The 24467-nt window shown below is 36.9% G+C and overlaps 1 protein-coding gene across 7 annotated transcripts in view; it reads right to left on the reverse strand.

Annotated features, from left to right (window-relative positions):
* PIK3C2G (phosphatidylinositol-4-phosphate 3-kinase catalytic subunit type 2 gamma) overlaps positions 1 to 24467 on the reverse strand; it is a 360629-nt gene that overhangs the window by 250011 nt on the left and 86151 nt on the right. For 6 of the 7 annotated variants that reach the window (XM_060166784.1, XM_060166785.1, XM_060166780.1 and 3 more), the window contains 4 exons: positions 19616 to 19814; positions 13721 to 13843; positions 7189 to 7320; positions 5968 to 6000 (listed from right to left, as the gene is read on the reverse strand). In XM_060166784.1, the coding sequence (XP_060022767.1) occupies positions 5968 to 6000; positions 7189 to 7320; positions 13721 to 13843; positions 19616 to 19814 (487 nt within the window). The remainder of the gene's footprint in view (positions 1 to 5967; positions 6001 to 7188; positions 7321 to 13720; positions 13844 to 19615; positions 19815 to 24467) is intronic. The other variant, XM_060166781.1, reaches the window with a different exon arrangement.

The following is a 24467-nucleotide window of genomic DNA, read 5'->3' on the forward strand; positions in this document are numbered from 1 at the left end:
TTTTCCACCTAAGAAAATTGTTTCTACAATGGTTTCTAACAGGTAGCATTTACTCTTAATTTCCAATAATGTTGATTACAAGATGGGACCAGGAATCTCAAATTTATATTCTTAGAGTTATGACTCCCTTAAATCAATAAAGATGTTAACTCTTTTTTTTTTTACATCTTTATTGGAGTATAATTGCTTTACAATGGTGTGTTAGTTTCTGCTTTATAACAAAGTGAATCAGTTATACATATACAAATATCCCCATATCTCTTCCCTCTTGCATCTCCCTCCCTCCCACCCTCTCTATCACACCCCTCCAGGCGGTTACGTTTGGTAGTGTATATATGTCCATGCCTCTCTTTCGCTTTGTCACAGTTTACCCTTCCACCTCCCCATATCCTCAAGTCCATTCTCTAGTAGGTCTGTGTCTTTATTCCTGTCTTACCCCTAGGTTCTTCATGACATTTTTTTTTTCTTAAGCACATTTTTTTGCTCCAGGGTGACTAAATTCCTTGGGCATCTTTAAAGATATGAGCTCTAAACTTATAGAATCGAAATAGTTGTGGGACTTCATAGAGGAAATGATTCTTTAAGCATAACTAGAAAGATTATTCATATTTTGAATATTTAAAACTATGCTGTAAATTACCATAGTAAATGAGAGTGAATACAGGAAAGACTTTAGACAGGAAGAATTCATGGATACTTTTAACAGCTTCAGTAACATCCAGATCCACAGAGGCTTATAGGAATTAAAAAACAAGCTACACCTGGCTTGTATATATGAATAAGATTATTGGTAAAATGTTCCATGATCAGTAAGAACAGTCTTTGATAAACAAACAAAATTAAAACTGTAGAACTTAAAGTCAATAAAATTAAGTTTATAAAGAACTTTAAAGTAAAGTAAGCCTCTTTGAAAATAACATAGAATTCTACCTTGCCATTTAATGGACAAATATGCAAAATATGAAGGAAAAAAATCCAACAAATAAAGTTGTTAAATCCTGAGGCTTCCTGAGGCTTGGCTTCTTTATTTTTCATATCTAAAGATATTGTTAAAAAGTATCTGCCCAAGGGATATATTTTAAACATTTTAAACATTTATAATTTTAAACATTACTGGGCAGATATCTTTATACAACCCAAGAATATTCTTTCAGCAGAATGAATTTTGAGTCATTTTTTTCCCCTTTGTTCTATTCCCTCCTCATCTGGAGAAAGTTTGTTTTGTTTTGTTTTGTTTTTTGGTATAACAATAGCAGGGACCAGTATTAGCAAGCTAAAAGTTAACTCAATAAGGTAAAGACTAGAAAATTATGACTGTGATTTTCTCTTTTACTTTTCAGAGTATATAACCTTGCCCTAAATGGTCTGAAGCATCCATCCTCTTGGGGAAAGTTTTGGCCTAGTTTCAGCCAGAATGCGAAAAGAAGGTCTAACACTAAGTTTGGAGGGCTCAGATGTTAATGTCCTCCACAGTATTTACAGAAAATTTTCCTAGCCACAGTAGAATCAACAGGAGTGAGGAGGGAGGATGTGGCATATTGGAAGGGGAATGTGACAAAAGAAAAAGCCACAACTTTCTGGCAATTTGAGATTGTGGGAAGCAGAAGACAGAGAAAGAGGGACAGAGTGAGTATGGTAGATAGAGGTATCCCAATTTCCCCCTCTTCTGCCTATAGGAAGACCCATGGGGAGGAGTGTTAGATAAGCGGGCATAGCCTAATGATGAGGGCAGACGGGACTCCATTCTGTACCTCAAGCTTCAGATCCTGGAAGAAAGTCACCTATTGAACTGCTCTTGTACCAACTTGTGGAGTGACCTTAAACTTAGGGCCATGTGACATACAGGCAAAAGGAACTCCTGTGTTTAGCTTTATTGGGTCTTCTTTGGTTTCTGTACAGAAGAGATGGAGCCTAGGCACAGCTAAAGATATCTGTGTGAGGGTGTTTTCATAAAGGGGGTCACATGGTGGGGACAAAGGGCCTCTGTAATAAGGGCATCTGATTGAACCATCTGAGTTGAGGTCAGCTGGATGTCCCATATGGGTCTATGGTGCCTGCCAGAGCCCAAGTCACCCAGGGAGTGTCAGTAAGCCCTGGTGAAGCTGGGAGAGCACCAATCACAAGCTACACAAGATATAACAAATAACCACCAGCTTAAAAATGCCTTTGATTTGGATATCTAAGTAACTAGTTCAAATAATCTGTTTCTTTTCTGATCCTTTGTATCCAGATATCCTCTTAGAAAGAGAAGGTGTCGGGAAGCTATCTGAGTGACTGAGCATTTTATCCGAAGGAGGGAGACTGCATAATTCTAAAAGGACTATTTAAATTATTGAATTGACTAATTTTTTGTAATTGATGGAAAGTTGTTTTCTTCTCATTAGTTACAGGGTAGGAGCTCCTGATGAAAAGTGTGATATATTAAGTGCATTTTTCTTCACATTTAAGTTGTGTAATGAGTTATATTTATGGCCTTACTATATTTATACGTCTTGGCCATATTTCACTCTGAAAATCTGAATGACCTAAGCTGATTCCTACAAAAATGAAGGGACTCATTTCTCTCCTTTGATGGAGTCTGGATCAACAGTCACCCTGGCCTTAACCCTGAGGCATACAGGGAAGAGTGAAGTCAGAACTCTTGATTCAAATATGTGTATGAAATGATGTATCAAGCAATAGGGCATAGAGAGAATGAACTTCTAGCTGTCCAACTGAGGTTGATATAATACATACTTTAAGGCAATTTGGGGGAAAGGATGTTTGGCACCATTCTTTGGGTTCTCTGTGTGTTGGATATTAGCTAATTTATATTAGCTAAGGGACTATATCTAAACATCTTTTTCGATATTGTAAGCATGATGTGGACTAAATTTCCATAGACTTCTGTGAATAGAAAACACGAGGATAATGAAGATGATTAGTGGAATTAAGATGTTAAAAGGATGCATCTAAGAGTGTTGATGGTCTCAACAGGAAAGAGGATGAAAATGGAAACTATTAATACCCAAGTTGGTGGGGTTCATCAGTAGTTTTTTTTTTTATTGGAGTATAATTGCTTTACAATGTTGTCTTAGTTTCTGCTGTACAATGAAGTGAATCAGCTATATGTATACCTATATCCCCTCCCTCTTGGACCTCCCTCTCACCACCCTGCCCCCCCATCCCACCCATCTAGGTCATCACAGGGCACCAAGCTGAGCTTCCTGTGCTTACAATGCTGTGAAAAGGTTTATTAAGTCAGTTAAAATTAAGCAAACAAACAAAAACATGGAAAAGGAAAACATGCCAGAAACAGTTCCATATAGTGGAAAGCACACCAGACATTATATCAGGACATCTGTACCCTGTCTTCATTAACTAGCCTTAATTACCTTAAGTTCTTTGAGCTTCTTGCACAAAATCAGTGGTTTTCAAGAGTTTTATATTTGTTTTCATATGGCTTTGTGGTTGGGGGAGTAGACTTTAGAAAGGTATTGAGGAGATGGCAAATAGATTTGACTCCAGAATTTCAAATGCCACCCTGCCCTCCCCATCTAGCATGTACATAGACTGTTCGTTGATCTTATACGTGGAGATTTTGAATAAGATGTCATTAGAAAAGGACCACGCTGATAAATATAGCATTTCTATTCTTAAGGATCCTTTTAATTTCAATATTGTACCAATTCCTATGCCTAGAAAAACCAAACCAAAATCTGTGGCACCAGGCGAACAGATGGGTTGGTTTACCCTCTCTGGGTCCCTGTTTCCTCAGACAATAAAAAAGTGGTTTGAATACATTAATTATTGTCATTTTTAGCTATAGGATTCTATACATCCATGGCTTGGCATTCTGAAACCAGCACTTCCAGAAGATCTCATACTGTAAAACTCTTTGGGACTCTGACTCTCATAGGTCTAACAGGTTTCATGCCCAAGAGCAGAGCCCAGGTAAGGCTGAGACAGGCAGTGAGGTTTTCACAGTGCATTCATGGAGCAGGGCATGGCACATAAGGGCAGGAAGGGAGGCAGCTTGATGTAGTAACACGTGTGGAGAGGAGAGAAGTCAGCCCTTCATTCTGGTTCTTGTTCTATTCCTAAGTAGCCCAGTGACCTCTAGCCAGCCCCTTTAACCTTTCTTCATCATAAAGATCTTCACATATAAATGAGATATTTGAATTAGTTGAGCTCTGAAGGTCTTTCTTGTACAGAATGGAAGAATGATAAGGAATTTTCATCCACAACTTGCTTCTATTATTTGATTTTAAGGATATACCTGAAATGATCATTTATAGTGGGATCAGGGTTGGCTACTCAGACAACAGTCTAAGGAATAAAATTTTATTAAGATTAAGATTTATTTAGGCCTCTTTTGAAATTCTGCAAAAGATTCTGATTTTCCTGGGCTTTAACGCATCTCAGGAGCTCTGAAAATACCGATGCTTGGGCCCCTCCACAGACCAGTTAAATTAGAATCTTTGGAAACACATGGGTTTATTTTTAAATCTCCCCAGGAGATTCTATTGTTCAATAAAGGTTGAGAATCTCTGCACTGAAGGAGTTTACCACAATTTAGAAATGCTAAGTAACCACCATACTATTTGTTTTGAATTTAAGTAGGGAAGGTAGGTCATAGAAATTATTGAGGTGAGAATAACACTTTCTTACTGCAGTGTGGAGGCATTGTGAATATAGATATGGTATAAGTCCTGTCTGCAAAGGAGAGGATTATAAAACTTTCGTGGGCAAAATTTTACTTTTTTTTTTTTTTTTTTTTTGCGGTACGTGGGCCTCTCACTGTTGTGGCCTCTGCCATTGCAGAGCACAGGCTCCGGACGCGCAGGCTCAGTGGCCATGGCTCATGGGCCCAGCCGCTCTGCAGCATGTGGAATCTTCCCGGACCGGGGCACAAACCCGTGTCCCCTGCATCAGCAGGCGGACTCTCAACCACTGCGCCACCAGGGAAGCCCATTACCTTAGTTTTTGAAACATATTTTTTAATAGGGTTGAAGGTGAATTTGTGTGCTTGAAAATGTTGTTTATTTTTATTTGTACACACTCTTGATGCAGTTATAACCAATACATCTGAGTTTAATCTTCATTGGTTCTTCTGAAACCCACTTCTCAAAACCACAAAGAGATAAGAAACCTTTAATTTTGCATATTTTCAGGTTGTGTGTATCTTGGAAAAAATAGAGACATAAATGCTCATTACAGCTCCACATGGCTGGGTATGAGAAATTCAAGTTGTAATAAATGATAGATTCAATACCAAATGTTTATGGGCAGGGGTCACTCCATGAAAGAAAATGAAATTAAGTGACTTATTTGCTGTGATCTGGAAATATCTCCATCAAATAAATTGGGTTAGAATCTCTGTAACTCAAAGCAATGAGCAAAGTGGGAGTTATTACATCTCCCCAAACGGCCCACATGGTGGATTTCTGATGTCTTAAAAGATCTGGATTTCTTTAAGTTGGTTAGCCCAGGAGAGAGGCAGATTTTCTGATTTTCATAAGAAATAGTCTTTTGGAAATACATTTACAAATCCTTATTGAAGCTTTCTTTGAAGTAAGTTGTGTTTCTGTGATGTCTCATCATCCACAATTTTGCCACTTTCTCTTAGGAAAACCATTTAGTATCAGTCCCAGATGGCATTTCTTAAAGATGCCCATTGTCCATGATCACTCGCATATAAAGTGTTTACCAGAAGTTAAGTGACAGATGACAAAACAACATGGAGGCAGTGTTTTACTATCACAACCATGTAGAAAAAAGCTTTGAAGAGTAGCTTGAAAGATAAAAATATTCTAAACTTTTTATATGTTTAACATTTTTTGATTACCTGTTATGTGAAAAGTAGTATGTTGGATGATGAGCAGGCATAAAATGGATTAAATTCTTTTTCAGTGAATAACTGGAAATGTATTCTACAAACATGCTAGATCTTACAAATACTGCAGTTGAAACTTTAAAGAAACTCACTCATGAGATGGAAGGGCACCTGCATAGCTGCTCCTAGTGAGAAAGTAATGAAAGTTTTTAGCCCACAAATCAGATTTTTGAAATATCTGCTAACAGCAGTTGGTATTCCTTTTAGGGCTGAACTGTTTCTTATAGACTTTTGAAATTTTATTTCATTCTAAATCTCCTACAGAAATTGATATTTTTCCAATTCAATTTAATAAACAAACCTGTACTGATTGCCTATTTATAAGAGATACCATGTTAGATGATAGAAATTACAAAGAAAATACATTCCCTGTCCTCATACATGTGGAAATTGGCTATAACATGAAAACTAATAAAAGAGCAACACACACACAGCATGTCATAATTAACCTAATAAAAAATGATTTTAAAAATGTATCACAGTTGCTTTGATGATAATTTATTTATATTGACTAAATGTGGGAACTAAAAGCTGATGAATTTTCCTAACATTTTTATATTACCAAATCTTCCTAAAAGAGCAGGGGCAGAAACATCCTTTATAATAATATTAAAATAACAATATAGGTTCTATTTCTTCGAAAGTCATGTATTTTACAATTTGATTCTAAAGCAAGTCTTGCCATGGAAAAGTCACTAAGCTGTTTTATTTAAAATATTTTTTCCTTAATAACACTGAAAAATCATGTAACTGACTTTATCAAATATTCTAAGCATTAATAATTCCAAATCCTTATGGTTAAATCAACAGTTAATTTTTCAATGGCAATTAGTTCTGATAGAATATCAGAACTCCTATTTGGCTTACTTTTCTGAAAAATATCCTCTTAAAGTTGACATATATTTCTTCTTGGCAATAAAAGGTTAGTAAACTAATTACATTGAATAATTTTACTTCAGCCAGAATTTCATGACTTATATTGTTTCTAAATGACAGTACTGATCTAAATCATTTTGAATTAGTAATTCCAGAGAAACTGGCTGGTCACATAAGGAAAAGAAATTGAGATTGGTCATGCCAATACCTTTTCATGACCCAGTTGACAAGCTGAGCATGAGGCCTGTTTCTAAAGCCACTTCTACATTTTGCTTTACAGTCCCACTTTCAATAGTCATGATTTCTATTGAGCTATCTCAATTTTAGAATAAAATGTCTCCTTGATTTTCTCATTATGCCAAATACAGCTCACTATACAGTTCCAAGGAGGTTTTTATTGAGATGGAAGTTTTATTAATCACAAATGATATACTTACTGTTTTGGAAACAGCGGAAGACAAGTCCAGGCCAATAAATCCGTATTGTTTGTTGCACAGGTAATCCCAAACAGTTTTATAGTGAGCATGGATTCCCTTGGAAGTGACTTTATTTCAAGAGGAAAATTGATTCTTAAAATAAAAGAAAGAAGTAGGTTATCTACCCATTTGCAACCATGTTTTCATAAATATTTCCTTGTAATACAATGTTATATGACAAAAATATTTTAACTATTTGAATCGAGGCATCCTCTTAAATTTTGTGTTGTATCTTGTAAAAGTAGAAATATAGCAGAAGTACATAGAGTAATGAGATTGATTACTCTATGGGGATTGCTATAATTTTGATATATAAGTTTATTTTTAAAAATTACAATAACTTGAGCAATTACAATTACAATTACATAATAAAAGAATGGTTAACATTGTCTTAGGGAATGGGGGGACGGCAGGAAATAACTCATAATGGGTCTTAAAGAGTAAGTTGGTTACAATCAGATGGAGATTTGGAAAAGAATATTCCAAGAAAAGAAAAGTGCATAGACAAGGGCATATATGCATGTAGCTGAGGAGTGGTGAGCAGCTCATTGTGGCTAGAACACAGAATGTAGTCAAGGTGATCTGGAAAGTTATGGAGGATGCAATTAGAAAGACAGGTGGTTGCCAGGATGTTTAAGAACTCTGTATGCTAGGCAAAGGGATCTAAGATTTTTCCTAATGGCAAAAGGAAATGTTTAAATGAGAGAGCTAAAAGCATAGAGAGTTGTTTATAATTTTAAATGTGGACTATTCTGGGTGATAATGAGATTTCAGGAATTTGGGGGCTGATTGCTGAGATGTAACAGACAATACAATTCCTGGATATGTCAAGGTGAATCAAACTCAGACCCTGGATGGATTGTAGATATGGACAAAAAAAGTGGCTAAGGATAAACACAAGATTGTTAATAGTGGAAAAAACCTTGAATTTGGGCATTGAATCCACCAATATATATGAGACTGCCTAGAAGGTTATAAATGATACTGTAAGATTGGGAGGGGTACACCTGGGTGGTAGAAGTATCTAAGAAGAAAGGGCTTTTGACAGAAAGTTGAGAGTGTGATCTGAGGTCCCTAATCATGGACAGGAAGAAGGATACAAGAGCCTCAAGAGAAGTATGGGGCTTAGGAGAGATCTATTTATGAGACAAGAAGACATTTTTCAAAAAGTTGAGATGGGGGGAATATGTTCACTAGAAGATGAGAATGCTGTGAAGAAATGGGAAAATTGGAACAGACGTTAGCATGTAGGGGAAGATTAATGGGAACTGATTCACCAAGGAATGGGAAGAAGTAAAAGGAAAGTGACTGGAAGAGCAAATGAGCAGTTTGTATTGGATGATATCTCATGCCGTTAGGTGTGAGGAGTATGAACAGAATCCACTGGCCTTGTAATTCCCAGTTGAACTTTGAAGTCAACTTGTTTTAGCAGTGGGTGATTATTAGAGGACTGATTGTGACCAAAGTCTATTATCCAGTTGGAAAGTGCTTACTGAGGTTGGCCCAGGTGAGGCCTCAGGTAGTATCGAGTGTCTTCTCACACAAGAAGTTGGCTGTCTAATCTGGATATGGGGAGCAGTCCTTACTCAGTGTGTAAAATAAGAGTTTGGTGACCTCCTTTTGTGTGTGGCTAGGCAGCATTCAGCCTTAGGAATGAGGAGGAGTTAATTCATTCCAGTGATCATAACTGATTTTGAGGAAGTACACATCTCTCCCCTCAACATGCTGTTCTCTGAGATAGAGAGGTCCAGACCCAGGTGGCAGTAAGACATCTAACAAAAGGAAAGACAGAAGGGCTATTTTAGAGTTTGAATGGATAACTAATATTTGACTAACAGCATATTAGTGGAATAGGACAATGAAGAATTAAAGATGAATTCCAGGCTTCCAGATTATGTTGTAGTAAATTACCTTTAACAGATAGAAAACACAGAGGAGGAGCATGGGGTAGGGGATATATGTGCGGTTTAGGGCATGATGTCATTGAGTTAATAATAACTCAGAGATGTCAATATGTAAGCTATGAGTGGAGAAGATGAATCAGAGGCTTGGATTTGCATATATGTGCATTCAAATATTGGCCCCATGACTAAACAGATGTTCTTCTTTGAGTGATGAATTTAACCTTCCTAAGCCTTGTTTTTCTTATCCATAAATGGAACGAATATTACATAACACAGTATGTGGCAAATGGCAGGTTGTATATCAGCCTTATATTCAGTATTCTATCAACAATGTAAAAACTTATATTAGCCATTGTAGACAGATAAAATATAATTCTAGTTAAAAGTAAGGAAGGGAAATAACGACTAGAGTAAAAAAATATTATTTTACAAGATTAGTGAAATTTAGACTATTGAAAATTAAATTATTACACATTTAGACATCTAAAGCTAAAAGTCTCTTTTCTTTCATATTCCTTCATGGTCATAATATTCATTCAATGTAATGTGAACATATTTCTCAGCTTAAAAGAAGCTCTGAAACTCAACATAAAATGTTGATGATTCTGTGGAATGCACAGTAATTTCTTGAATATTCTCTCTTTTACCTGTAATTGACTTGCTATTCAGTTTTCATATTGCTGTGGTAGGATGGAAGCTATAATTTCACTTTATTTCTCACATAATCTGGAAAGTTCTTTTTTCCATTGAGTCTGGCTTCTTCATGTATAACTTCACTTATTAGTGAGCTTTTCATATCAAGAATGACAAAAAATTCGATAAGTTACAGTGGATAGTTACTTCCAATCTCCATTCTGTCATTTTTATTAATAAAGATAAATTCTTCTAGGGTAAGAATATATGCTTTACAAATAGTTATTTATTCATTTCTTGAATAGATATGGATTTTTGAAGCCAGAATAATCTCAGAGTCACTGAGAAATCTTTTTTTATTAACTTCTACATGGCTGTTGAAAAATCAAAGGAATGAACTTTTACACAAAACAAGGAAGAAAAATACTTTAAGAGACAATTCAATAAGTGAAGTCAGATTGCTTCTTTATATCCAAGCTGTTGGCACAGACCTCAAGTTTTAACCGTATGTTTGCCTTACTCTGCTGTTTAAAAATGAGTAAGCACTAAAATTTTTCTTAAACATTCTTTTCTTCTATATGAGACAGCTTTTCTAAAATCAGAATAAGTTTTTGATAGTGAAAATGGAAGATTTAAAAAGTCACATTGTATAGAACTCCCTTATTAACACTAATATAAAATAACAGACCATTGTAAGGACTTTGACTTTTATCTGAGTGAAAAAGGGAGCCATTGTAGGATTATAAAACAGAAGAATGATGTGGCCTGACTTACATTTTAAAAGAGGTTACTTTAACTGCTGTGTGAGAAGGATTCTAAAGGTGCAAGAGAAGTAGGGTGACTATTTCAAGGCTACTGTAGGAATACAGGGTAGATATGATGGTGGCCTAGACCAGTGAAAGTGATGAGAAGTAATGTTCTGGAAATATTTTGAGGAGAGAGACAGTAGGATTCCTGGACATCGTGTTCTGAGAGAAGGAAATTTAGGCTAAGGATCTGACCTGAACAACTGATACTGGAAATGATCATCCAGAGTGGCCATGCATGGCTGGAACAAGTTTGGAGAGTAAGATCAAGAGTTTAGTTTTAGACATGTTGAGTGAGTACGTGTGAAGTTTGTGACTGATGCCTGTGTTGGCGAAATAAATTTGGGAGCTGTTGGCATACAGATGGCATTTAAAGCTATGTGACTATAAGAGAAAACTAAGGAGTAAAGATAGATACAACAGAAGAGGCTTTAGGGTTAAGACTATGATCAGTCTGGGAGAAGAAAAGAATATGGAGAAGGAATGCCCAGCGAGGGAGGAGAAAAGCTTAAAGAATGTGGGAGCCAGCTCCTACCAGATCATGTAAGATGAAGACTGAGAAACAAATATCAGATTTAGCTTTGCAGGTCATCAGTGACTCTAATGGTCAATTTCGGTGGAGCAGAGACGATGAAAGCCTGATTGGAGAATGCATGAGAGCAGAGGAAAAAAATGGAAGAACGTGAATACAGACGACTCCTCGGAAGGGTTTTGCTGCAAAGTAGAGGGAAAAAATGTCATGGCTGCTGTTGAAAAAAAGAAGTAGAGTTTTGTATTTTTTTAATTTAAGATGTGAGAACTATTTGTAGAATATAAATACTCAGCCCAAGATTTTATATGTTGCAAGAAACAGTATGAAAATCACAGTAAAAACCTCAGCTTTGGAGTCAGAGTGGGTCTGAGCACTAGTTCTGTCACTTACTGGTTGTGGGACCTGGGTCAAGTTAATTAAGCTTCATAAACATTAATATTCTGATCTGTAAAATGGAGACGACAGTATCTGTTCTGTTCCTGTGAGAAACTCTCACAGGAAAGATAACAATCATGCACTCTCTTTTTTTAATTTATTTTTTAAATTTTTTACTTATATTTTATTTTTTTAACATCTTTATTGGAGTATAATTGCTTTACAATGGTGTGTTGGTTTCTGCTTTATAACAAAGTGAATCAGCTATACATATACATATGTCCCCATATCTCCTCCCTCTTGGAGATCAGCTTGGTGCTTTGTGACCACCTAGAGGGATGGGATAGGGAGGATGGAAGAGAAACACTCATGCACTCTTGAAGGAAGAGAAGAAAAGTATACCAATGAAGTTATTCCAACAACACTAATGATTTTCCATTTATTTTGAGATTTTTTTTCTTTGACTTTAGAATTAGTAGATTTTCCCCTTGAATTGTTTAAATAATAGCACATATCTGTCAGTTGAAAATGAATCTGACTTTTTGAAACAACCAGGAATGTTTTAATTAAGTCAGAAGAATAATTCTAGTAATTGAGCTGGTTAATGCATTTTTGAGGAATCACTTATTATACAAAATTCATTCACTTTCCAAGCTACACTTCCTGGACTCTTACTCTGTCTGGTGCTGCTTTATCTGCTAGGGATAAAATTTTAAAATTTGAAAATAAAAATCTTTGTATCCTTTAGCAGAAGCAAACAGAAATGTAAACAAACACATTCAGTAAGCGACCATAAGACAGTACTTTGAGGTTCAGACCAAACGAAAAAAGAAAAGGTGGCCAATTTTTACAGAATGATACAGGAAAGGGTTTATAGAGAAGGTGGAGGAGTGTTCTGGAAGATAATTAGGAGTTCCCAAAGTAGGCAGTGAAGACACTGTCCTTCTGACAGATGGATGACCCCTAGCAGAGGCGTGATTTCTCAGTTCCTAGGGTAAGTAGATCAGACGCAGAGAGTGGCTGGCTGGGTGCATGGGCAGACAGTGGGGCTAACTCCAGAGATGAAAGTGCAGAGATAGGCAGGGACCAAAGCACAGAGGGCCTTGTGTGCTATGCTAAATTACTTGTATTTTACCTTATAGGAATTGGGGAGCCACTAAAGAATTTTACAAGCAGAAATGATTCTGTGCAATGGAAGGGGATTTTGTAATTGAAGGTCAGGTTTTCAAGAAGAGATAAAGGTTGTCACAGACCTAGAAGGAAGATTTGCTTTGGAGTACTTAAGAATTGAGGAACACATGTTATGCCTCAGGACTCAGTCTCCATTGATTGTGGTAACACTAAGAGCGGGATAGATGGTACTATTCTAACACCATCTTCAGAGTCCCAGAAGTTTTGGCTCATATATATCAATAGGACAGTACAATATTGGGAGTCAAATTATCTCCTAAGAAAGCCTGATCTTCTGAAATGGCTGATGGATAGTAGGCTGGGGAGTTTGCTTCTACTGTGGTGGGAAGAAAATTGGTTCTCAGCGGATCAGTGGAGACCCCAGAGAAAGGACAGCAGAGCAGTGTCATGGGAATAGCAAGGAAAAGCAATGGTAACCATATAAAAACCATAGATGGAGCCTAGGAGCCCCCTGAGATTCTGAGTAAAGCAAAGGCTTGAGGTGGGAGGCAGAGAAGAAGAGGAAGGCATGGATAGTGTCAAGAACGTACTCTTCCTTCTTCATTTAATAAATCTCTATAAAATTATGAAGTAGGAGTTGCTTACCCCAAATTAGGTGACAGTTTACACAATGCATAGATAATTACTGTTCAAAAACTTGATTGTTTAAACAAATTTATAACTGGCTTTTGGGGAAAAATGGAGACTACATATGTTATTAGGTGATTTCTTTCTTCTTTGTTATATCTGGAATCTACCTCCCTCTAACCCCAAGTAGAGGGTATTCCTTTTATCCACAGTCTGTGAATGATTAATAATTCTCCCTTTCCCAATTTCCCTCTTTGAGCAGTTCAACACACATAGATTGGACACTTATCTAGATTTTTAAATGGACCTTTAATCTGCTGAATTGAAATCAGTTATCTATTATACCTAGCATATTTATCACATCACTGAATCAAATCAACTGACAATATTTTAAAAAAAATCATACCCTTCACTTAAGAAAAGGGTGAAAAAACCCCTGATCTTTATTAGACAAATGATCCTGCCAGAATAAAGATTAAACTTACGTTTCATTCCAGTTGACCAAGAAAAAAAACAATTTTTTGACTGGAATATTTCTGCAGTTTCTCACTTGGCACAGTTTCTTTCCAGCATATGTAAGCCAACAGGAAAAAGAAAATGCTTTATACCTAAAAAGAAACAACATTGATTCAATAAGCTGAATGCTATAAAGGAACCAGTTTTCTATATGGGTAAATTATTTTTATAGTTAAAAGTCAAATGAAATGATAAAGTGCTATTTGCTTGTATAGAGTGTACTTTAAAAATTACTAAGAATTTATGTTTGGTGACTTCAGCAAGATTGCAGAATAAGAAGCCCTAGACCCTCCTTCCCCCTGGAGACACCAATTCAATTTCCTTTGCGAGAAATCCAGAAACATGTTAAAAGGCTCTTGCACCACAGGCAAGTGCAAAACCGGCCACATAAAAATCAGCAGGAAAATTCATGGCACTCATTTTGCAGAGCTCCTCCTCACAGCAGAGTGGGATCAGGAGGAAACTCCCAGCTCCCAGCTTCTCCCTTGGCTGGGAAAGAGAAGACTAGAACATATGCCTAACATTCAGACTTTTTAGGGGTCTATCCAAGGGACGGGTTTCTCTCTTGCTGAATCTAAATGCAGAATAGGAATGGGTGCCAGTTTGGAGGACTCTGAGAACAAAGGCAATGGTTTGAACTAGCACAAACTCACTCACCACTTCCCCCCCAGCTCAGTGCAAAATGAATAGGAGAAAACCCCCAACTCCCAGCTTCTCCCTTGGGAAAGATTTGGATTGTGATTCCAATGTTGCAGCTTTTTTAGGGGGTGCTGCCTGAGGGACTGGTTTCTGTCTCAGAATGCTGACAGGGTATGATATACTCTAAATGCCTGGGGACCATGGATTTAGGAGAACAAAGAAGAGCTGGGATGCTTGCTGCCACTCCAGAGGATATGCGGGGCAACAGAAGAGGTTGATGCAGCTTGATGGTCTCTGCATTGGCAGGAAGAGAGGGGAGCAGGGAAAGTGTAGTGTGCATCACAGAAGCCCAGGGAATATGCATCTACAGAAAATATTTGAAAGGCCCCGCAAATCTCTAGCTGGACTGCTTGGTAACATTCTTCCCCTATATGAAACCACTCCATAAAGACCGGGAGAGGTAGCTGTTTTTTTCAAATGCTCAAATCCCAATACAAAGTAAAACAAGGTATACGAAGAAAGAGGAAAACACGGCCCAAGCAAAGGAACAAAATAAATCTCCAGAAACTAATCTTAAAGAAATGGAAGTATATGAACTACCTGACAAAGAATTTTATATATAACAAAATGAGAACATCAAGAAAGAGATAAACATATTAAAAAGAACCACACAGAAATTTTAGAGCTGAAGAATACAATAACTGAATTGAAAAAAAATCAGTAGAGAGGTTCAAGCGCAGACTTGATTAAGCAGAAGAAAAAAATCAGTGAGCTCAAAGATAGGTATTTGAAATTATTCAGTTAGGGAAACAAAAAGAAAAAAAATGAAGAAGAGTGAAGAAAGTCTAAGGGACTTATGGGACACACAGGACAAATATACACATTATATGAGTCCCAGGAGGAAACAACTGAAAGAGGCAGAAAGCTGATATGAAGAAATAATGGCTGAAAACTTGTAAATTGTCAGCAAGGAAATGGACACTCAGTTTCAAGAAGCCCAACAGACCAAACTAGGATGAGCCCAAAGAAGACCGCACTAAAACGCATTAAAATCAAACATCAAAAGTCAAAGACAGAGAGAGAATTTTGAAAGCAGCAAGAGAAAAGTGATCTGCCACATAAAAGAGATCTCATCAGTTTTTCAGCAGATTTCTCAGCAGAAACCTTAAAGGCCAGATGGAGTGGAAATGATATATTCAAAGTTTTGAAAGAAAAAAATATAATTATATCTGGCAAAGCAGTCCTTCAAAAATGAAGGAAAAATAAATACTTCCTCAGGTAAAAAGCTGAGGGAGTTCATCAGCACTAGACCTGACTTACATGAAATGCTAAAGGGAGTCCTTCAAGTTGAAATGAAAAGATGCTAGACAGCAACACGAAAGCATATGAAAGTATAAAAGCTTACTGGTAAAGAAAAATATACAGACAAATACAGAATACTGTAAGACTGTAATGGTGGTACATGAACAAGTTTTAACTCTGGATAGACTATAATGGACAAAGTATGGAAAAACTTTAATAATAAAAATATATAAAATATAAGAAGATGCCATTTGTGATATCAGTAACATAAAGTGTGGTGAGGGGAGAAGAAAAGAGTAGAGTTTTTGTATCTGATTGAAGTTGTTATCAGCTTAAAACAGTGTTTTAAATATAAGATGTTTTATGTGAGGCCCATCGTCACCACAAAGAAAACACCTACCTATAGAAGATAAACAAAAGAAAATAAGAAAGGAATTGAAGTATGCCGTTACAAAAACTCAAAAGAACACAAAGGGAAATGGCAAGAGAGGAAAAGAGGGACAAAAATGCTACAAGATAGAAAACAATGAAAAAATGAAAATAGAAAGTCCTTCCCTATCATTAATTACATTAAATATACATTAAATTCTATAATCAGAAGACACAGCATAACTGAATGAATTAGAAAACAAGATACAACCATACGCTGTCTACAAGAGATGTACTTTAGATTTAAGGACATCCCTGAAAGTGAAAGGACAGAAAAAGATATTCTATGTAAATGGTAATCAAAAGAGAGCAGCAGTGGCCATACTTATATAAGACAAAATAGACTTTAAGTTAAAACTGTCACAACTGACAAGGACATTATATAATGATAAAGGGGTCAACTCATCAAGAGGATACAACAGTTGTAAATATACATGCACCCCAAATTGAAGCAAATATATTAAGCAAACATTGACAGAATGAAAAGGAGAAATAGACAATAACACAATAATAACAGAAGATCTCAATATTGGTTATAATGAATAGAACAGACAGAAGCCCAATAAAGAAACAGAGGGCTTGAATAATACTATAGCCCAAATGAACCTAACGAATATTTATACAACAGTCCACCCAAGCTTAGGGCAATACACATTCTTCTCAAGTGCACATGGATCACAAAATAGGTCACAAAACAAGTCTTAACAAATGTGAGAAAATTGAAATCATGCCAAGTATATTTTCTGAACAAATAAAATAAAATAAAAGTAGAAATCAGTAGCAGAAATAAAATTGGAAAATTCTCAAATTAATGGGAATTAACACCTTTTAGTTTCTCTTTTTTATTTTATTGAAATATAGTTGTACAATATTATGTTAGTTACAGGTGTAATATATAATGATCTGATGTTTGCATACATTATGAAATGATGACCATGATAAGTTGAGTAACCATCTGTATGGGTAAAAAAAGTTATTACAATGTTATTGATCATATTCCTTATGCTGTATATTATATCTCAGTGACTTATTTATTATATAATTGGAGGCTTATGCCACTTAACCCCCTCACCTATTTCACCCCCATCCCCACCCCTCCCTTCTGGCAACCACTTGTTCTCTGAGAGTCTGTTTTCATTTTGTTTTGTTTTCTTTTTTAGATTCCACATAAGTGAGATGAATAAGTAAATGAATACTTTTGAACAACTAATGGGTCAAACAGAAATCAAAAAGGAAATTAGAAAATATCTTGAGACATGAAAATGAACACACATCATACCAAAACTTAGGAGATATAGCAAAAGCAGTACTAAAAAAAGAAGTTTAAAGCAATAAATGCCTATATTAAAAGAAGAAAGATCAAATCAAAACTACAATGAGGTATCACCTCACACCAATCAGAATGGCCATCACCAAAAAATCTACAAACAATAAGTGCTGGAGAGGGTGTGGAGAAAAGGGAATATTGTTGGGAATGTAAATTGGCACAGCCACTATGGAGAACAGTATGGAAGTTCCTTGAAAAATTAAAAATAGAGCTACCATATTATCCTGCAATCCCACTCCTGGGCATATATCCAGACAAAACCATAATTTGAAAAGATACATGCACCCCAATGTTCACTGCAGCACTATTTACAATAGCCAGGACATGGAAGCAACCTAAATGTCCATTGACAGATGAATGGATAAAGAAGATGTGGTACATATATACAATGAATATTACTCAGCCATAAAAAAGAACAAAATAATGCCATTAGCAGCAACATGGATGGATTTAGAGATTATCATACTGAGTGAAGTAAGTCAGACAGAGAAAGACAAATATCATATGATATCGCTTATATGTGGAATCTAAAAAAATGGTACAAATGAACTTATTTACAAAACAGAAATAGAGTCACAGATGTAGAAAACAAACTTATGGTTACCAGGGGGGAAAGCTTGGCGGGGGAGGGATAAGTTGGGAGATTGAGATTGGCATATACACACTACTATATATAAAATAGATAACTAATAAGGACCTACTGTATAGCCCAGGGAACTCTTGTCAATACTCCGTAATGACCTATATAGGAAAATAATCTAAAAAAGAGTGGATATACGTATATGTATAATTCATTCACTTTGTTGTAGAGCAGAAACTAACAAACCATTGTAAATCAACTATACTGCAATAAAAATTTTTTAAAAAAGAAAATTTAAAAAAAAATTTAAAAAGAATTAAAAATTAAAAAAATGATCACAATAATCTAAATTTACACTCAAAGAACTAGAAAAAGAAGAACAAACTCAGCCCAAAGCTAAAAGAAAGAAAATAATAAAGATTATGTGAAATAAAAAAAACAGAGAATAGAAAAACAATAGAAAAAATAAACAGAACTAAATTTCCCACCATATATAAATACTGAATACATGCTCTATGCATATAGCTTTATCTGTATTTATCTGGCTACATAGTTTTTCCATGTGAATTAAAATTAATAAGGATATAGTAATGATTTAAAAATTATGAGAACATTCATTAGAGTGGCAATTTGTTAGATTATACATTAGCCTCTTAAAATTCTTCATAAAATTAAGAAAAAGCATAAGACAATCTTCCCATGGGTTTTAAAGAAATGCATATGTGAGACAGAGAGATGATAGAGTTTTTGTTTTTTACATATGAAGGTAAAATTTCCTTTATAATTAACTCTATAAATATTCGTATAGTTGTTATTTGCAAAAATACACTCCAAGATAAAAATTATTTCTCTTTTTTCTAAAATTGTTTCTTTTAGCCTTTCTTTGAGATGCTAAATGCAGTGGGTACAATAAATCCATTAGAAAATTACGATTCTCATATCAACTTTAATTGATTTAATCAGTATTTTCTTATAGATTTAATCCATAAGGAATTTTAAAAAATTATTATATTACTCTAATTATGTTATTCAAGAAAATACTATATAACAGAGTCAACCTAAAATCTGGCAATGTTCCATGCATAAATGTGGTTAATTTCTATTGTAACTCAAATAACTCTTGGCTAATTCCCACTTTATCAATGTACTAATCTCACAAAATATTTACTGCTCACAACTTGATAGGGATCAAAGTGACTTTTTTTCTATTTTTAAATACTCCCCATCACCCTGTATGTGTGTGTGCTATCTTGCTCTGTGTTAATTGGCATTAGTCATTTAAACTCAAACATAAAAAATGAAAAATTTAGGGCAATCACTAAGTAGGATGAGCATTTTCTGTTTCCATAATGATACATGGACAACATGCAGTTATTTTTAATATGGAGAATGGGAGAAGACTTGAGGGAAAAGGAATGTGCACTGGAAATAAAGTTGTAAATGATTTTAAGAATATGGATAAATCCATGCTGATTAAATTTCAAAATAAAATGTTTGCTCCTGCAAATAAGAACAAGGCAAATTATACTCAATTAGAAGCTACACAAAATTAATTAACTCTTTTGCAAAAACCTCATCATTACTTACCTGTGCACCCAGGTCTCTGGAATATTGTGGGCTGCATACACTGTGAAGCTAAGGTGGGAATGGAGCCCCAGATTTACGCAGGAAACACTATGCACAGGTGCGTTTAGAGGCTGGACATCTGCATAAAAGCTGCTGCAATAGATATCAATTAGGTGGTAGACGGAGGTAGATAGTTCAGTTGTCACTCTTTCTATCAAACCTAGGTGGGGAAAGGGATAGAAGTCAGGTCATCTGTGAAGGGCAATATTTATCATAAAACCATCTGTTACAGCTTTGAAAATTTTTATAACAAAATTTAAAGAAAATTTATTTTAAATGACCCTCTACCAACTGAAGCCAATTAGCCATCTGTGCCTCTGTATGCAGCCTGGGTTAGCTGCTAGTAGTATAGATAGTTAATAAGCTTTCATATCTTTAGTTGCAGAAATTTGGGAAGCACAACTTTTAATCACAAATCAGAGTTTTGGGTTATTAATTTGGCATTCAGATCAACTGTAATTTGCAATATTTTTGTTTTAGATTATTATTGTTCAGAATTAATTTTCATACAAGGTACATGTTATCTACATGGCTTATAAATACTTTAAACAAACTCCATCTAAAGAATTAATCATAATAAGTTTGATTATGCTATGATGTTTGCCATTAACTGAACACTAATCATATACATTGTGCTGCTATAAAAAGAGAATGGTATTAGTACATGGCTGGGATCTGAAATAAGTTTAAAGTGAAAGATTTATGATATTTACTACATTTCTTCAAAATCAAAGCCTTACTTGAGTTTTACCATTAGTTATTTAAAGGGAGTCTATTGATTATTCCCAGAAGTGACTTGTCATGAAAGAAAAAAAAATGAATAAAATTGTTTAAGTACAGAGGCCAGGAGTTTCCAAGCGTCTGCTAAATGAAGGCATGCCAATTTACTGTAGAGCACATGAAAAGTGTCCCTTAATCATCGAATTTAAGGTAAATTTTTCTGAGACTGGTGTTCTTTCTCCCAATAGACGCTTTGCTGGAAAAACTCCTCTCTGAGGGGAAGGAAGCAGAAGAGGCTGATGAAATGGACCAGGCAGAACTGGTGGACTCTGATCCAAAGCAGGAAAGATGGCGCCATGACAATGGAGAAGGTTATGAGGATGACGAACGTCATCCTGGGGTAGGATTCACTGTCAGACTCTTAATGGGGCCAGTGAATAACACTCACTGCTGGTATTTTGTATGCAGTAGTGAATGAGTGAAGGCCGATAATCATAATAATGCTCACGACTTGAAATTATTTTTAATATTCAACTATAACGTTTTAGAAGTTAAATGAATAATCTCAAATATAAAAATTATGTTTTAAAATTATTTTTTTTAACCTAGAAGAGGAAAATCTTTGACACATATTTAAGTGACAAAGGGTCTTAGGTGAATGTATAAAGTGAAGTGTCATGAATGGAAGCTCTGGCGCCCTCTTGCTCCTGAGTCACCCGTGCCCGTCTTTGCTGACGAAGTCTCGAGGGTCGGGGGTCGCAAGGCTCCTGTGGTCATGACCAAGACCCCTTGATACATCAGGCCTCGTCCAATCCCCCCAAAAGGGCCTCCTTAAACCCCACAGGTGCGTTTTGTTAGATGAGAGTGACGCAGAAAACCCTGCCAAAGATACGACCTGAACGTTCCCTTTTCCATCCTGGGCCAGAAATATGTACTGATATGCCGAATTTTAGACATTTCTACTTTTCCGACGCCTTGTCCTGGAGAAATGAAACGAAACGGCAGTACAGCCCATGCAGGGAAGTCAGAGGGGAGAAACCGTGTCATCGCCGGCTCCCACGCAGGTAGCTGGGCGCAGGGCTGAGGAGGAGAGCGGCCCCTCGAGGCGGCCCTCAGAGGGTCCGCCTTCGGTCCGGAGGCCTGAAGGCCGTGTCCCCGAGCGTCCGGACAGCTCCTCGGCCTTCGGGCGGGACCGCCGGGTGGGTGACGCGGCCGAGGCGGAGGGATGCGCGGAGCCCGCCTGTGGAGGGAACGGCCGCGCCCGCTCAAGGTGTAGCGGCTGAAGATGCTCGCCGTCCGCCCATGTATGCAGCTCCAGAAGTCGGCCTGCATCCGAGCTCAGTCTCGTGATTCCGCACAGCCTCCGTTTCCCGCGAGACCCGGGCGGGTCGGCTTCAACGGGCCCGCCTTCCCCCCAGCAGGACTGTGCTGAATTTCCAGACGCCTGGCAGGTGTTAGCTGATGCTGTTGGAGGTTTCTATAGCGCTGGTCACAGACGGACGGACGATTTTATTAAACTTCAACTCCGAGCTTGGTGAGTCCCAGGCCAGTTAGTACTTCCGGTTCACGACTCGTGGGGTCAAAGGGCGGTTCTTTCCAGGGAGACGTTCGCGTGGTACTGGGAGTGTCTGATGAGGAAGATGTGCCGCGTGGCCTTGGCTTCGTAGTGGTCCAGACTGAACACTAGTTCTTCTCCAGATTGCAGGCTCTTCTTCCACAGGTTGAGCAAGGCTAGTGTTGCTCGCCTCTCCCAGGTGGGGCCCTGGACGCCAGGCCCGGGGCGGGGCTCCACCGCCCAGCCCCGCTCCCAACCCCGCGGGAGGCTGGGCCACGTGCAGCTCCGAGTACCCCCGGGGCCACAGCCCAGGAGAGCGAGGTGGCCGAACCCTGGGAAGCTGACGAGACGTTGAGAGAACAAGTAAGCACATCCTTAAAACTTATGTTCCTAAGATCTGGTTTTTTTTAATTCACATGTGTTTATTCACTGTACCATATTTAAAGGTTTTCATATTTTAAGTTATAGAAACAGAAATGTCCATTAAGATTAGGAACGGAACAGGTCACAGATTTGGCGTAGTCATGTTCAGTGTCAAATCACACAGTACTACTGTTTTTTCAAACACGTGCACTTTCTCATAAGTAGTTTACAAGCATAAATTGCTTTTTGGTTCCTAGTTGGTTTGAAAAGAAAATAGCAGGAAGAGCTTTATGTTTCCTCCAACAGTCTGCAGTGTTCCAGTGCCCAGGCGTTTGGATACTCAGGAAAGAGGCCAGCTTCAGCATGGAGCTTCTTCCCACATCCTGTCCCTCAGTAGCTCTGCCCCTAATTAAACATGTTGTTGTTGTTTAACACAGTTATAAATTTGTACAAAATTCATGAGATGGCCAAATTTTCCTTATTTGCTGTATTTCTAAAATTGTGTCCTTTGTTGAAACAGCCTGAGGTGACAAGCAGAGTGAAAGAGCTGTAATTAAAATTCTCTGAGAAATCAGCAGTAGCAATTAATGAAACAGAAGAGTAAAGCAGCATAAAAATAGTCTTTAAAGAGGCCTCCTCAAACTCTGGAGGCCAACCAACAGGGATTCTCCTGAACAACAGGAGGCAGAGAATTATAAATTTATAGAAACATCTTGTTTCTCCAGTCCCCAGATTGTGCTGTTGGTACTCTGAAGCAGGAAGCACCAACTTCTCGTTAATAATTCCCAATCTTGTGCAAATGAATACACAAATCATAAACTTGAGTGAGAGATCTCATTAATTCAAGCTCCAGCACACATTTTGGAGAATCTTAATTATTTGGATAATTACTCAAACTCTACTCTTTACTTTTTGTGCTGAAATACAATTTTAGGTTATAATTTGCGTCTTTGAGGTGGTATAGGGATGTGTGCTTATGCATTATGCTTTACTTCCAGTACTCTGGGTGAAAAATGCATTTCAGATATCATCAGAAATGTATTAAGGACTCAAAGTACTGGGCTTGGTGGTGAAATATGGAGAAATAATACTTATCACACCTGATTTTGCAATGAGCAAAGAGTTATAGTTATCAGGAAATAAAGAAACAATGACAATATATAGGCAATTAAAATGCATTAATTAGAATCTGTTTTGGTTTTTTTGGAAATGAAGTGGTAAGAGTACATGACTTTATTCTAGTGTACATTTGAAAGGAAAATGGTCTCTATAGCGTTACTGTTTGTCACATCCTATGTCCAATGCTTCTTGTGTCCGATGAAGGCCGTACTTTCCTTGCAGACATGGTCTGCATTAAAATCTGGGGTTTTTTTCATGTTCCAAAAAAAACTTTGTTCACACGAACAGGCAGCGTGCCAGATTTGTTCACCACTGGTGTAGAGCACAGGTATGATCAAACCTGTCAGCTTCAAGGTATATTGAGGTTAATCAATAAGAATATTAAGTATAAGAATCATCAATAATAGTGGCTTATTGTTGGATCAACATTTTGTGTAAAGAGTGTTCTAGAATTTTATTTCAGAGTACCCGAATAGAAAGCAACTGCTTGTATATGCTGGCAAATGTTCATTTCATTTTGCTGTCATTTCAGCAAACTCTTTCTTTCTGCTCCATAAAGTGCTGTAAGGTGCTTCTACATAATAAAATATTAGAAAAAAATATATTTATCTTGCAGAATGAGAATTCTGATTTATCAAAAGCTTATGAGAGCTGTGGATGGGAATTTTTAATCCATAGAATTAATTCCTTCTCTGTGATGACTTAGCATAGAATATAAGTCCCTGGGAACATTTCTGTGCAGTTTTGTGAGATCTCATATCCCAACCCCTGAGGAACATGGGATGAGGGGATTTTATTCCAGCATTCCTAATAGAAAGGAAGAAAGGGCCAGTTTCATATAGGCATACCTCCAGCTTGTTCACTCCGCACTTTCACTTGGACTCTGTGTTAGAAACATTGTTAGGGGGTGTCTATCTCTCCCCTTATTCTGTGGTGTTCTGGAGTTTTATGAATGCCTAGATTTTTGCAATAGCACAGATTTTTTTGTCCCATATCCTTTGCTGTCCCATTTTCCTCTATGATGTGAAGTGGGGGAGTTCTTCCCATGTAATTGAA

The sequence above is a fragment of the Lagenorhynchus albirostris genome, chromosome 11, assembly GCF_949774975.1.
Source record: "Lagenorhynchus albirostris chromosome 11, mLagAlb1.1, whole genome shotgun sequence".
NCBI classification, from domain to species: Eukaryota; Metazoa; Chordata; class Mammalia; order Artiodactyla; family Delphinidae; genus Lagenorhynchus; species Lagenorhynchus albirostris.